General features: G+C 40.7%; 1 protein-coding gene across 1 annotated transcript in view; it reads right to left on the reverse strand.

The window, feature by feature from the left end:
• Itga2 (integrin subunit alpha 2) overlaps window positions 1-15,244 on the reverse strand; it is a 98,684-nt gene that overhangs the window by 47,688 nt on the left and 35,752 nt on the right. Inside the window, 5 exon segments of the mRNA NM_001427291.1 lie at window positions 1,800-1,948; window positions 2,917-3,044; window positions 3,212-3,326; window positions 7,525-7,616; window positions 9,795-9,904. Coding sequence (NP_001414220.1) covers window positions 1,800-1,948; window positions 2,917-3,044; window positions 3,212-3,326; window positions 7,525-7,616; window positions 9,795-9,904 — 594 coding nt within the window.

The following is a 15,244-nucleotide window of genomic DNA, read 5'->3' on the forward strand; positions in this document are numbered from 1 at the left end:
CTCAAACATGAACTATGTTGTATTTCTTTAGGTCAGTTTCCTTCTGTGTCGATGCCAGTGTCCCATTTAAGAGCCTTCCTCTATTGTAGCTTCCTCAGAGGAATATAAAACATAATTCATGTTCAACAGTAATTCCAACCCATGGTGTGTGTGTGTGTGTGTGTGTGTGTGTGTGTGTGTGTGTGTCTGTATTTGTGTGTCTTGTATTCTGGGTTGTGCTGATTAGAATTTGGGTGAGTCCTAATTCCTGTTCATTTGGAAATTACGGAGGAAAAGTCCAGGGCTTTAAAAGGGTAATAAAAGCCAGACAAGCCACACATAAACAGTGACCATGCCCTATTTTAGAATGCTTGCCAGGACCCCAAGCTTCTTTCCTTGGGTAAAGGTCCCAGCTACATTCTCTGTCAAAGACAGGAGTTCTCCGAGGTTATCTTGATAACATTCTTTTCCTCAGTCTGGGTTACTGGACTGGAAATGGCTCTCCACTTAATGACAGGTGACTCATGTTTATGACATGGTCCAGCCTCAAAAGAGATGGACACAGGAAGGAGGAAGCCAGTCACATCTTCTCTGATGGACAGTCTCCTTTGAGACACATGAAGAAAACCTTACCAGTTGGTGAAAGCTTCTTACTTCAGTACAGACAGAACAAACGAGGGGACAGACAAAACAGGGAAGGGTGAGACAGACAAGGCAAGTGTGATGATAGCCAGATGTGTATCTATGGGAATGGGAGGAGGGTTTTGCCCACCTGATGACTGGGTGAATAGACACCAGCATCATAAGCAGTGTGGGCAAGGAATGGGGCTGGTTCAGGACAGACGGAATGTGCTAAGTGAGACGATGCTCTCCCAATAGAGATGCTCAACTTCAGTGAGAGGTGACTGATGACTTTGGGGAGAGGTAGGAAATGATACAAAGCAATGGGCAGCCCACACAGGGCTGTCACTCATGGCAAGGGTAGAGACATTATTCCTAACTGAGAGAACAGTGGAGAGGAGAGAGAACTTTGTTCAGTGAAGAAAAGCCAGGCATGGAGCCAGTGAAGAGACCAGAGCTGTCGACAGAACATTGGTGGGGATCCGAGATGTTCAGAGGAGCTAAGGACAGTGGGGCTTGAAGGGAGGAGTGCTAGAATAGTTGATATAGTGATAGACGTCCACCTCGAGGCAGAGTTACATGTTCAAGGAAGAAGAGGCTAGAAGGCTTGTAGGCAACTTGTTTTAATGGTGTTCGAAAGAACAAAACCAGGAGACAGAAACGGTTGGGAGCAGGTGTAAGGGAGGCACATTTGCGACAGGAAAACATTTAGTTAAGTGTCTCGTAAAGCTTACGGAATTGAAAAGTAGAAACTGAGGTAAGAAGGGGGTAGAATGCATGCAGCTGCAAGTGACACTCTCTGCAGGTTGCAGCAGACACGATAATCTCAACACTCGAATTCCTGTGCATTTTATCCCATGAGCTTCATTAATATCATTAATATGCATAAAGTACTATATTAGCTTAATTTGTATGAAGTTAATATGAACGGTGGTAGATTGTCTCACGTACAGTATTTTAACCTAAGATCTTTGCAAAATTGGGCACCTCATGAAAAATCATATAAAACCATTCCATGGCAGTCCCATAACTGTGGTGTGTAACTTTATTTCCTCCGAGTTCTGTCAAAAAGTAAGCATGTCAGAAGGCTCAGCCTTGTCTCCACCCTTGTTACTCTTGCTTTGCCTTTTCCATTTTTTTTTCTTGCTTTTGTCCTTCCACACTGTGAAAATCTCTACCTGATAGCAGCAAAGTTTTACCTTGCAAATTGGATAGCCTTGAAGGTGTTTGTGAGGTCCCCACCATACTGGCGCGTCTCGGATGTGGCCTGAACCATATCTTCTTTGTTTTTGTAAGTGGTCAAGTTAAAGACAACTCTTGGGTCGTTGGCATATTGAATTAACGCCACCTTGGAAAGAGCAGACATTTATTACTAGTATTAGCTTATGAACATCTTATATTTAACAATATAATAAGAATTCAAGGTAAGTTTAGATGTGGGCCAATAGCTTAAAGGAACTAATTTCAATTCTGTGCTTGACAAATATTCTTCTTTCCGTGTAATCTTTGTTCAAGGCCATGAGTGTGTAGCAGGCGCATGACTGCCAAGCAAGATAACCTGTGACAGTTTACACTTTGGGTTCAAAAGTACCGATAGATTCTTAAAGCACTTCCTTTGTGTATTTAATGCAAAGGAATCTTAGGCTAAATCTTTGTAACACAAATATTAAAATAGATACAGATAAGTAAGCTATCTAAGTATCAATGGGTAGTACCTTGAAAACAGCTATAGGTAATTGCAGATAGAGGGTGACATCTCATTAGTTGAGAGTAATGTAACAGAGTCCAAGTTGAACTGAGGAGAACTTCATGCACTCCTAAGCACCCTACTCTGTTCGATTGACTCTTGGAGTTCTCCTGTTGTGAGTTTGCGCATTGTTGGAGCAAGGATGCTGGATGTACATATGGGACAAGGAACTCCTGACCATTTCAGAAAGAAATTTACTTGAAAGAGCTAACAGAAAGATAAACACCACTGAGCCATGTTTCTATTCCCTTAAGACATATTATTAATGAACTCATGGGTTAAAAAATTAAAATAAGCTTTTTGAAAGAGACATAAATGCTATACGCTATTTTTGATGCCTCTGTCAAAAACAAAACTATAAAAACCAATAGCATTGAACAAAGTCATGTTGGTAGAATATTGACCTTAGAAGTATATACTTCAATTAATTTTCCATGTTACCATTAGATTCATTTAAAATGAATAGTTTGACAAATGAAAATTTAAAACTTCATATCCAACATTATTTTCTCCAAAAGCAAGCTGTGAGCTTATTTATGTATTTGTTTGTTTGTTTTTGATGTCCTTACCTGTGTCTTTTTAGGTCCTATATCCAGGCCTTGCACAAACTTTTCCAAAAAATTCTTTACTGCTTCCCAGGGATAAATACTGTTTGATTCATCACAGACAACTACGACATCTACGAGGGAAGGGCAAGCTACACAGGGAGAGATGGAAATAAAAACGCACGTTTTTCCAAAGATAAGTCAAATTTCACAGCCACACAAACTTCTGACTCGCAGAGAGGTTGGGTGGGACTTGATGTAACCCCTCCCCCTTTGACTGTAAGGTACTGTTTGGACCTCTTTCACATTCGTGACTTACCTTGAACTGCAGGTGAGAAGCTTGTCAACGACTGAAAGTCTGGACTGACATCAGAACAAATTCCAGTTGCATAATACTGATTTCCACACTGATGTGCCCACAGAGGACCGCAGGTCTACAAAGAAGGAAGAAAATAATGTAATATACACACACAAGAAATGTAACTTTCTACTTCTCCTTTTATGGAATTTAGACACTATTCTTGACAAAGATTGACCAAATATATAAATGTGTATGCTCCTGTGTGTGTGTGTGTGTGTGTGTGTGTGTGTGTGTGAGAGAGAGAGAGAGAGAGAGAGAGAGAGAGTATGTGTGTGTTTGACCTGTATACATTTTTGTGTACTACTTTTGTGCCCAGTGCCCTTGGAGGCCGGAAGAGGAGGTTAGGTGCTGGAAATTGGACCTAGGTCCTCTGGAAGGGCATCTAGTGGTCGTCATTGATGAGACATCTCTCCAGCACCCAATTTGCCAACTGTCAAGACTAGCAAGTCAAAATGCATTTGAAAGACTGATGAGATAGCTCAGTTGTTTAGAGTGCTGGCTTCTTTTCCAGCAGACCCAAGTTCAACTCCCATTCCCCACGTTGTAGCTCACAATCTTTTATAATTCCAGTCCTAGGACAGCTGACACCTTCTTTTGGATTCCATGGGCACTGACAAGCACCTGATGCACAGACATACACATTCACGTGGTTGAAAAACAAACTCCCAATAATCTTCTTTAAATGCTTTTGAATGACCATCCTCTGGGAAGGGTAGAGGACAGGAGAGGGCAATAGATGTGCTCTCCACATGGTAGGTCTTCAGGAGGAAATCTGGGACCATTGAGGGTAACTGCCAATGGACAGGAAGACCTTGGGGTCCCTCACCAAACTACTAGAAAAGCCTCCCAATGAAAATGAATGCAGTGTTGGCTTCTTATCTCTTAGATATGTGGGTCTCGCACCGCTCATTTATAAAACAAAGGCAATCATGCCTTTTTACTTGTAAGCTTGTTGTGATTATCAACTATTTGAAGATCCATAGACATAAAGTACTCAGAATGAAGTCAGGAGGAGAGCATTGCCGTGTTCATCATCACGGTTGATTGAGCACCAAGTCTTCTCTTGTTCCTTCCATCAGAACTTTTTTTAAAAATATCAACTGCAAATAGTAATATTTTTTATTGGGTATTTTTATTTACATTTCAAATGTTATTCCCTTTCTTGGTTTCCCATCCGGAACCCCCTATCCCCTCCCTCTTCCCCCTTCTTCTATGAGGGTGTTTCCCCACTCAACCACTCATCCCTTCCCTGCCTCCCCACCCTGACATTCTCCTACACTGGGCAGTCCAGCCTTGGTAAGACCAAGGGCTTCTCTTGGTGCCCAACAAAGCTATCCTCTGCTATGTATGCAGCTGGAGACATGGGTCTATCCATATGTACTCTTTAGATGGTGGTTTAGTCCCTGGGAGCTCTGGTTGATTGGTATTATTGTTCTTATAGGGTTGCAAACCCCTCCAGCTCCTTCAATCCTTTTTCTAACTCCTCCAATGGGGACCCCGTTCTCAGTTCAATGGTTGGCTGCAAGCATCCACCTCTGTATTTGTCATGCTCTGGCAGAGCCTCTCAGGAGACAGCTATATCAGGCTCCTGTCAGCGTGCACTTCTTGACATCAGCAATACTGTCTGGATTTGATGACTGTGTGTGGGCTGCATCCCCAGGTGGGGCAGGCTCTGAATGGCCATTCCTTCAGTCTCTGCTCCAAACTTTGTCTCCATATCTCCTTCTGTGAATATTTTCATCCAAGACTTTTTAACAGGTACCAAAACCCAACAAGGGTTAGAATCCTCTAAGGACAATCAAGGATCCTCAAAGCATGCCTGAGCTATGAATGGTAAACAAAGAGCAAACTTCCTGCATTCGGGGGCAGGCCATTGTATCTCTCTCTATTTGTCCCATGTTTTAAAACCATTTTCCCCTGAGGTCATAAAGGAAAAATTTGAGAAAAACCTATACTTGTAAAGCAATGAACATACCAAACAGCACAACTGAGGTTGTATACTGCTGCCTTTCAGCCTTGCTAACAGCTATTTCCTTAGTTCCACATTTTATTTCTTAAGCTAGCAAAGGTGCCTGGTATCTATTTCCTTGTTCAAAGCATACCTATTCTAGCTCTTAACATCTCCATAAAGACAGCACCAATTCTCTCCTTGTCAGCCCATTTGAATGCTGAGATTTGCTAGTTCAATCATGATTCAAACACATAGGAGACATTAGACCCTCTAATATAATATTAAACTTTCTAGATGAAAAGAAGGAGCTTGAGAGAGGGAGAGGGAGAGGGAGGGAGGGAGGAGAGAGAGAGAGAGAGAGAGAGAGAGAGAGAGAGAGAGAGAGAAAGTCCAAGGATGCTACAAGTTACCTGGAGAATTTCACATTACGTAAATCAGTGACCCATGCTTACAACATTGAACTTATGGGGCAGATCAGTTGTTAAAACTGAATAGAGAGGTGTGAACTTATAGGAAGCAATTAGAAAAACAAAAGAAATTTGTTTGACCCATTTTAACTGTCAGTGGCTTAATCCTAGCAGCTGTACTCATATTTCATGCTCAGTGAGCAAGCATGATTTTCCTCCCATTAAAAACGGGACATTTTGCCAATCAGGAAAAAGTCATTGTTGCTTCTGGCTAGTACAAGCACACATGCACACATGCACACACGCACACACACACACACACACACACACACACACACACACTCGAGATAACAATCATTGATGCCCCTGTCTACACCCTCAGTTCTTTTATCATGGTGGAAAATAACTCATTAAGTGTTTGAGAATCGAGGTTCTTTTTCACAAGCAATGGAAAAGGGCATTAAGAAGCTGAAGTTACAATATGCCAATTGTCAATGCCAAGACATTCTTGCTTTAAGCCCAGAACTTAAGAAGGTTCAGAAATATGTGAGGAGCACCAGTCTTTTCCACATAATTCTTAAGAGGAGCTCAAGACTCTGACCTTTTGAATGTTTAAAGAAAGTTTGGTCTCTCCCTCCTCCCAGCTCCCTTACAGAATCTACTAATTCTCTCGTAGATTTTTTTTTTAAGAAAAAAAGTCTAGAATTAAAGTTTAAAAATTTTAAAAGTACAACTATACTACATAATTCTCAGGATATTCTTCTGACCTTGGTAACTGCAAAAATAAACAAAAACCCTGAAATCAACCCTGTTATAAAGATTGCAGAATGTCACTAAGCACAGAGACACCTTTCAATAGTCATTGATGACCTGATATGACAGACACGATGGACAGTACTTAATTTGCTTAGTGGTAATAAGGTTTTCTGAATGCAAATATCTGTGATTCTAAATGGAAATGATATTGGCTATATTTTTCAAAGTCTAGTGTTTTAAAAAGGCAAGACTTTAGTTAACATGTCACTAGCACAGACAAACTAGGCTTTTGAAAACATTTTTTTTTTTGGTTTGGCAAAGCTGTCAAACCTTCCTAATTCTGTGACCCTTTAATAAAGTTCCTCCCAATCATAAAACTATTTTCGTTGCTATTTCATAACTGTAATTTTGCAACTATTATGAATTATAAAGTAAATATCTGATATGCAGGATATCTAATATGTGACCCCTGTGAAAGGGTCAGGGTCATTCGACCTTTAAAGGGGTCTCGATCCACAGTTTGAGAACCTCTAAACTAGACTATTTTTATATGACTCAGAGGAAATTTCAAATATGATTTGTTTGTTTCCCCTCATATTCTCACTTTGGGGGTGGTGGTATGTGATTTTTTTTTCACTGTGTATACAACAAATGTCAAATATTTTCAACAATTTTCTATATTAAATCTAAGCTCAGAAATTCTTTCCTTTAGAAAATTTCCTTTCGTAACACATTAGGAAGTAAGTGAGAGATCCAAGAATATATGACACGAGAGACAGTTTCTCACTTTACGTCGGATCAGATTTGCCAGTGCTTGGCTTTGAGCCCTGCCTGTGGAACAGAAGGTTCTCAAACATGATCCTTGAGGAAGTAGAAACAAGCCTTGAGATTTCCATAGTTTTCATACCTACTCAGCACATTTTCCAAGGGCTAAAGACTTCCTCTTATTCCTTCCATTTCATTCAAAAACATTGTATTGTTTTGTCGAACAGTCAAGAAGGCTCTATGTTGTTTTCCCTTGGACGTTCAAATAGCATGGTTGGTCCAAAGACCAACTTCAGTGATTAAATTTCCAGAGTGTATTCGTTAAGAGGGATGGCAGGAAGACACTGAGACAAATTCTCTCCAGAGTGAGGATCTGAGAGGACAACACTCACTAGAAAGCCGCCGGTCCCCGGATTCCTGGTGAGGGTCAAACCCAGGCTCATGTTGGTCTTTATCTCGGTAACATTTGAGATGCTTGCTGAATCTTTTGGAGAGAAAGAGATGTTTTAAAGTGTCAAATAGTTACCGTTTACTGAAGGCTCTAACGAAGCATCCAGGCAGGCTCAAGGTTTTACGTAAGTTGGAGTATAGTATAGCATATTCCGGAACAAGCATTACATAATGATGTAAGTTGGAGTATAGTATAGCATATTCCAGAACAAGCATTACATAATGATGTAAGTTGGAGTATATTATAGCATATTCCAGAACAAGCATTACATAATGATGTAAGTTGGAGTATAGTATAGCATATTCCAGAACAAGCATTACATAATGATGTAAGTTGGAGTATAGTATAGCATATTCCAGAACGAGCATTACATAACGAAGAGTCGGAGCGTGGAGCTGTCAGCCACTCGAAGCTCACTTCAGTGTGAGGCCCTCAGAGAATTTAAATATGTATTTTTGAAAGAACAATGTCCTGATCAAGAGAAACCCACATGAGGACACAGACATCTCTGTTTGTCACATTTTCTCACGGTTGCCTTTTTTTTTTGAAAATCAGGATTAAAAACAATTACTCTTAATGATCACCATTTGATAGATGATGGCTCAAAGCGATAGGAGATTTTTTTTTTTTTAAACGGGATCATTCAGGTAAAATAATAAATGAATCTGGCCCTCCCAATTAAGACACCAACTACTACCTATTTCCTCTTCTTTCTTCTTGGTAATGTGATTTATTTTTGTTCTCTAGTCTCAGGCAAGCTGCCACCACCACTTCCATTAATCCTTAGTTGGGTCGCTTCCCTGACTTTCCAGGGCAACTGCTATAAGACTTCAGTCCTCCTTGGAAACCTTCAACTGAACCCTCATCCTGTCAGTCTCCTTGAGAAGCCGCACACTGTGGTACACACTCTCCGTGACCTTGGCTCCTCAGCACTGGTGAGGGTACCTGCTGGAACTCACTCCTCTCTGCTTCCTTTCTGTCTTTGAGAAGGAGACATTCTCTGAAGATTGGCTCTCCCAGACACCAGTGAAGTGTCTCTGGCTAGCTTAATGCTGCATGGTCATTGGCTGATATCCATTCCTTCTTTGCCACCTCTTGACATTCTCTGTCTTTTTCTGGAAAGAGTTCTTAATCTTGCTGCTCAATGGAGCGATCTTCCCACTTCCTGTATTACCTAACTTCTAGAAATGGAGGGTGGATCTCAATCCTTACACTTGTTTCTTCCTAAATTCTTTCTTATTCTTTTTTACCTCTTCATGGTCCCATTGGACTTAGAACTATGTTAGTTACATATGGTTTTGAAGAGTGCAGAAAGAAAATAATGGAACCGCCATGTTTATGCTCTTATTTTTCTGTAAACATCTTGTTACTAAGGCCTGGACGTGAATTAGCTTAAAATTAAATATGTGTATGAGTCTTCACTCCCACATTTCATTCAAAATATTCTGATTGTTTTGCTGAATAGCCAGCTACACATCAACACTGTTATTTTTCCTCTGCTATCTAAGCAGAATAATTGATCCAAAAGCAATCCCCAATGTTTAAATCTCCAGGTTTCCTTTGATAAGAGGAGTGGTGGAAAGACACCAACCACAATTTCTCTCTAGAGAAATGAGGTTCTGAGAAGAAACCCTTACTAGAAAGCTCCTTCCTACAGTGGATTGAGGTGATACAATAAAAATTGTGGTTTCTTTCCCTGTAGTGCTGAAGATCAAACCAGGCCCTCACATATTCTTGGACCTACCATTCAGCTATATCCCCAGTTGTGATAATAAAAAATTTGAATATCAATTCCATAAATGGTGAGTGTTTAGGACTCTGATCACCCACATCCCTTTTGCATAAACTGAAAATTTTTACTTCACACTTCAATCTCTGTAGCATTTACTGTCACTGCCCACATGACTCACTGCATAAGCACCTACTGTGAGCCAGGAATGATGTTACACATTTCTCATACACAGATATACAAGGGCACTTCTGCTCTTGCTTTTCTAACATGAGTGTGCCTATGCACATGTGTTTGTTCAAACTCATTAGAAATTTGGATATGATCTGGTGTCCAAAAGATTAAATAAACAAAGGCATAAAGCTATCAGCATTTCTTAAGACAAAACTCAGGATCTGTTTTGGTTGTTATTTGGTTGTTTGAGTTTATGACAAATGAGATTTTGCCATTTGTAAAGAGTCCCATTGTTAAGTGCAACTCACTTTGCAGATTCAGCTTTTCACAGGTGGCAGTGGGTAAGTCAACAGGGCACTTGTACACGTCTCCCATTCGGTTGTCAGGGAAGCCACTCCATGGCGAACCAACCAGTAGCCTAGAAGCAGGGTGTTCTCATTAGTCACAGCATGGTATGGGCAACTTATTAAAGAGAAAACTGGCAAAAGTTGGCAAAAATCACATTTAATGTTAATCTTATATAAATTCACATTTCATATACATTCATTTATAATTTGACTTGCTACCTACCCTCATGGCTGATCAGGACACTTAATAAATGTCTGTGGTATGGATACTTTACAAAACACCCCTAGATGTCTCACCACACTAATCAGAGATGCACAACGCGCGCCACAGTATGACCCATAGTTCTATTGGTCAGTCACATTAATACAATAAAAGTGACAGGAAAATTGATTTTAATAATGTATTTTTAAACCCATGTGATACAAACTAACATGTAGTCAGCATAAAAGTTTTTTAATAAACTATTTTTAATTTTCCCCTCCAAAGTCTTTAGAGTTCAGTGTATATTTTACATTGAGAACACATATCAATGTGCCAGCAACACTGAGAACTGAAAGGGAGGGCTCGGGTGGGTAGAGATCACTCTATGTGCTGGCATAGTGCTGGAGAAGGACATCATATTCACTGACACCCAAAAGTGACAACTGACATTTTTAGAGTTCTTTTTATGTTTTTAGTGCTGTCATAGGCTATGCCATTTAGGTAGCAGGTGAGTTATCTGGGTGACTTTATGGAGAGGATACTTAGCAGAAATACTGAACACATGCGTCTTGCAGATCTCTTTGCTGTGATCCTTAGTGGGTGCCTATCTCAAATACAGGATGAGTCTGGTGTTTACATCCTTCCTCTGGTTAGCTTCATTTCCTTCAAGAGACTTTGCTCCTTCTCCCAACAGAAAGACTCATTTAATGTTAAATGCTCATAGGGTAGTGAACAGAAAGAGACTATGTGCTGTTCAATTGTTTTTCTCCTATGCATGTGTTTTCATATGTGTGTAGATGCACGCATGTATACAAGTGACTGTTCATGTGGAGACCAGCAGATACCCTGAAACACTACTGACCTGTTTTGAGGCAAGGTCTCTCATTGGTGAGGAGTTTCTCAGTAAGGCTACATTGGCTGGCCAGGGAGCCTTATGAGTCCACCTGTCTCTGCCTCCCTAGCATTGGTAACAAATGGGTTACCAGGCCTAGCACTTTTGCATGGGTTCTGGGACTCAACTAAGCTGTTGCCCAACCTTATCAGCTTGACCTTCAGAGGTCATAGTAGGTTATTTATTGTGTATCACTCAGTTGCTTAGGAAGTACATTTGTTTTACTAGTTGAGAAGGTTATCTATGAAATTTTCCATGTGTCTTCTCTGCTAATAATTTGTCATTATCAGTCACACAAGTATTCCTTGCTAATGTAATGTGGTAGATAAATAAAAATTTAAGGCAGACTACTGTCTACTAAATCCAGCATAACTAAAATCAAAGCCTGTCTACTAAATCCAGCATAATGGCTTAGCATACATAACCAATAAAGCAATTGCATGAGAGAGACAAAGGACATAAATTCATCTCTTCTGTGAAACAAATGCTAACATGGTCAAAGGATGGGAAAACAGACATGAAGGATGAAACACAGTTTGTAGATCAACAGCAAGATTATCTTATTAGTTGTGTAAAATTATTCTTGCAGAAAATTCTGAATATTTTAATTCAATTAAGTCTTATTAAGGTCACAGCAGAAAGATTTGTGTCCTCTTATAAACGTGATTTAACATAATTTATTAAAACATTACTTGTACTCAACGTTTCAATCACATTTTTGACCAGTCAAAAATCTGTATGATGGGTTTAATGTTGTTATTATGTTCACTTTGATGTTGGGGACTGCTGGGAGCATTTGGCATGCATGTTTGAGCATATCTGGTGTTCCTCATGACCACTCAGAGGGAATGAGGACTCTCATTTGAACTGTGAAAACTGTCTCACAATGGTTCAGCCTTCTCCATTTGTAGTATCCTCTAGTAGTCCCTTACAGGGGATCCGCATAGCATTCTGTTAATTTTTGTGTACAGACACATCTTACAGAAGCAGGTAATACAGCTCCTAATTTCCTGACTATCCCTGTCTCATCCCTGTGTATTCCTGGGGTTGAAGAGTCCAGCCTTATGGAGCTCAGCTCTCTAGACCAGAGTCTTTTCTGCTTCCAGACCTTCCTACATGTGATGCCACTTCACCCATGGCAGGTTCTACTAATCAGCTACATATCCTGTGATATAACTCTCCTTCCAGAATGTCACATGGTTCGCCAAACTCTAAGGACTAGATCCTCTAGTAGATATGGAGGTTGATGAGAGCCAAAGATTCTGTGCCTGTAGGTTTAAATACTTGAGAAAGAAATACATTGTGACTGTTCTGTCAGCTATTTCAGATTCAGCATCTACATTCTATTGTATATCAAAGTTATACTTCTAAAAAATATAAATAATGTTTCAAATTTAGTCTTTGAAAACTTTACACATGTATACAATGTTTCTTTTAAAAAAATATGTCTTGATCTTAACCACCTTCCACTCATTCTCAAGCCAATTCCCTTATCCCCCAGCACATTCTCCCATCCTCCCTTTTCAAATAACCTACTGAGTCCAATTAGTGCTACCCATAAGCACATGGGCGGGGGTTCATTCACTAAGGTTTGACCACCAGGTTTGACTACCAGTAGCCACACCCCCAAAGAAAATACTTTTCCTTCCCCAGCAGCCATCAGTTACCAGTAGCTCTTGGGCTAGGCATGGGTTGTCAAGTGCCCTATCTCTGTCCACAATGGACTGTTGATTGCCTTGATCTTGTGCAGATCACGTGGCCATAGAACACAGCTGTTGAGAGTTGATGTGTGTTCAATAACCATGCAACTCAAGAAGCTATCATTTCCCAGCTAAATTCGCCATCCACTAACCATTACATTCCTTTGCCTCCTCCCCATTCTCCATGGTTTCTTGAGCCTTAGATAGTGAGAAGTTGGTATCGATGACCCATGTAAAACTCAGCACTCAGTGTGACTTAGCACTTGACGCTTTGACAAGTTATGAGTCTCTGTCCAAAAAGAAGCTTCTCTGCTCAAGGTTTAAAGCACAAAGAAAAGTATTCTGTGGAGACTAGGAAGAAAACATCACTCTGCTTAATCTTCCATGGTAATTTAGAATCACCAGGGAATCACACCTCTGTGTCTGCATACGTTATCTCCTAGAAGGTTGGCTTGAGAAAGGAAGACCCATCCTAAATGTGGGCAGCATAGCCCATGGCAAGGGGCTTTGAAATCCAGATGACTTCTAGTGGTCATTATTCTCTGCTTCTTGACCATAGAGGAAATGTGACCAGCTGCCTCATGCTCCAGTCCCCCTGTCTTTTTCATTACGGTGTGTTGTCCCCTCCAATTGTGAGCTAGCATGAACCATTATTCCTTCAGATATTCTTGCCAAGGTCACAATGTTGAGAACAGTATCTGCTGTAAATACCTTAAGATAAGGGTTATAGAATGTGTGGCTCTGGACTTCGGCATTCTGGGAACTCCTGTTAATTCTAGTAAATATTATATTTTGGAGTGGGAGTAAGGTTTCCCAAAAGTTATCTTACTTAACCTGCAAAACAAATCTGAGATTGCACTATTGTCATCTTAGAAATGGAAGCACCAAAACAGAGTCACGAGCAACTCCCTCCTTATCAAATGTCTGGTCAGGGTCAACTGTGCCCTTTTTGAAGGCATGGTTTTTAATCTTAAGGAAGTTTTCTTTCTTCTTCAATACAGGGCGCAAAGGAATGTAAGAGTCAGTGAATGAGAAGTTCAGTTGGGAAATGACGACTTCTGAGTTTGCATAGCTGTTGAACACATCAACTTCCAGCAGTTGTGTTCTATCTTCACATGATCTGTACAAGATCAAGGCAGTCAACAGTCTGTCATGGATGGAGAAATGGCACATGCGAACCCATGCCTAGGATAAGGCTGGGAAAACCATGTTAAGAGGCAGTGTAAGTTCTACAAATTGGATGGAGTAGAAATGGGAAGCAGAGGGCCAGCTCACACTTACTGGGAATAGGTGTGTGACTGTGCTTTATTAAATGGAGCCAGGATTCAGACACCTGACATAGCCATCCTTACGGATAACACGCACACAGCAATGGGGAACATGCTGTTCTCAATGATTGCCAAGAACAGAGTATGATCAGTAATACCAGATTTAATCATACAGGTGAGTCTTATTAATTTAGATTTCTACAGTTCCTTGCCAAAGCCTGTGAGAGATAGAATGAGGAATTTAAGTTAAGCATTCCTGAAGTAAAGTGTTCCATTTCTCAAAGACTCCAGAAGCAAGGACACAGCACCAGCTCTCTGCTAATCTTCACAAGAAGAAACAAGAGGTGTTTCCTACTTTCTGTCCCACTGGGCACCTTGATTGGCAGCTCTCTCACCTCCTCTCCTCTCTTCTAAGAATTCATAAATAGTTACCCTTGAAATTAGAGAGGACTTAAGATGTCATTGTCATCATTACTACTAGAAAGGTGGCTCTCCTAAGGTAAGCGGACACAAAGAAGGAGAGACATACTCGCTGTATGCGTCCACTCAATAAGGAATACGTAAAAGCACTAAAATGTCAGAAAAAAAACCCCATAAACTTATTTTCTTCATCTGCTCTTTTAAGTACTCAACATAAGATAGGAGAAAACAATGAGACCTCCCATTTGAGGGGCACGTGAGAAACAAGGTAATCCTGGCCCCTAGTTCACGCACACTCGTTCTATAAATATTATAGCATATCAGGGATTGCAGGGAAACTTCTTTTTTTTTTTTACTTTTTTTTTTATTAACTTGAGTATTTCTAATATACGTTTCGAGTGTTATTCCCTTTCCCGGTTTCCGGGCAAACATCTCCTCCCCCCTCCCCTTCCTTATGGGTGTTCCCCTCCCAACACTCCCCCCGTTGCCACCCTCCCCCCAACAATCTAGTTCACTGGGGGTTCAGTCTTAGCAGGACCCAGGGCTTCCCCTTCCACTGGTGCTCTTACTAGGATATTCATTGCTACCTATGAGGTCAGAGTCCAGGGTCAGTCCATGTATAGTCTTTAGGTAGTGGCTTAGTCCCTGGAAGCTCTGGTTGCTTGGCATTGTTGTACATATGGGGTCTCGAGCCCCTTCAAGCTCTTCCAGTTCTTTCTCTGACTGCAGGGAAACTTCTTGACCACTGCCATAGCCTTTACTGATAATGTTTTCCCATTCTGCAGCAGATGCCTTCTCATACTCATGGACTTTTATGGAATCCTGTTCCTGACAGCTCAGCCTCATGAGAGGAGGCTGTAAAGTCACCAGAGGCCACTCCTAGGGAATCATGACCTTACATTAATCACACAGGAAGTTAAGGAGGCTGT

This window comes from Rattus norvegicus, chromosome 2 (genome assembly GCF_021556685.1).
Source record: "Rattus norvegicus strain SHRSP/BbbUtx chromosome 2, alternate assembly SHRSP_T2T, whole genome shotgun sequence".
Lineage (NCBI taxonomy): Eukaryota > Metazoa > Chordata > Mammalia > Rodentia > Muridae > Rattus > Rattus norvegicus.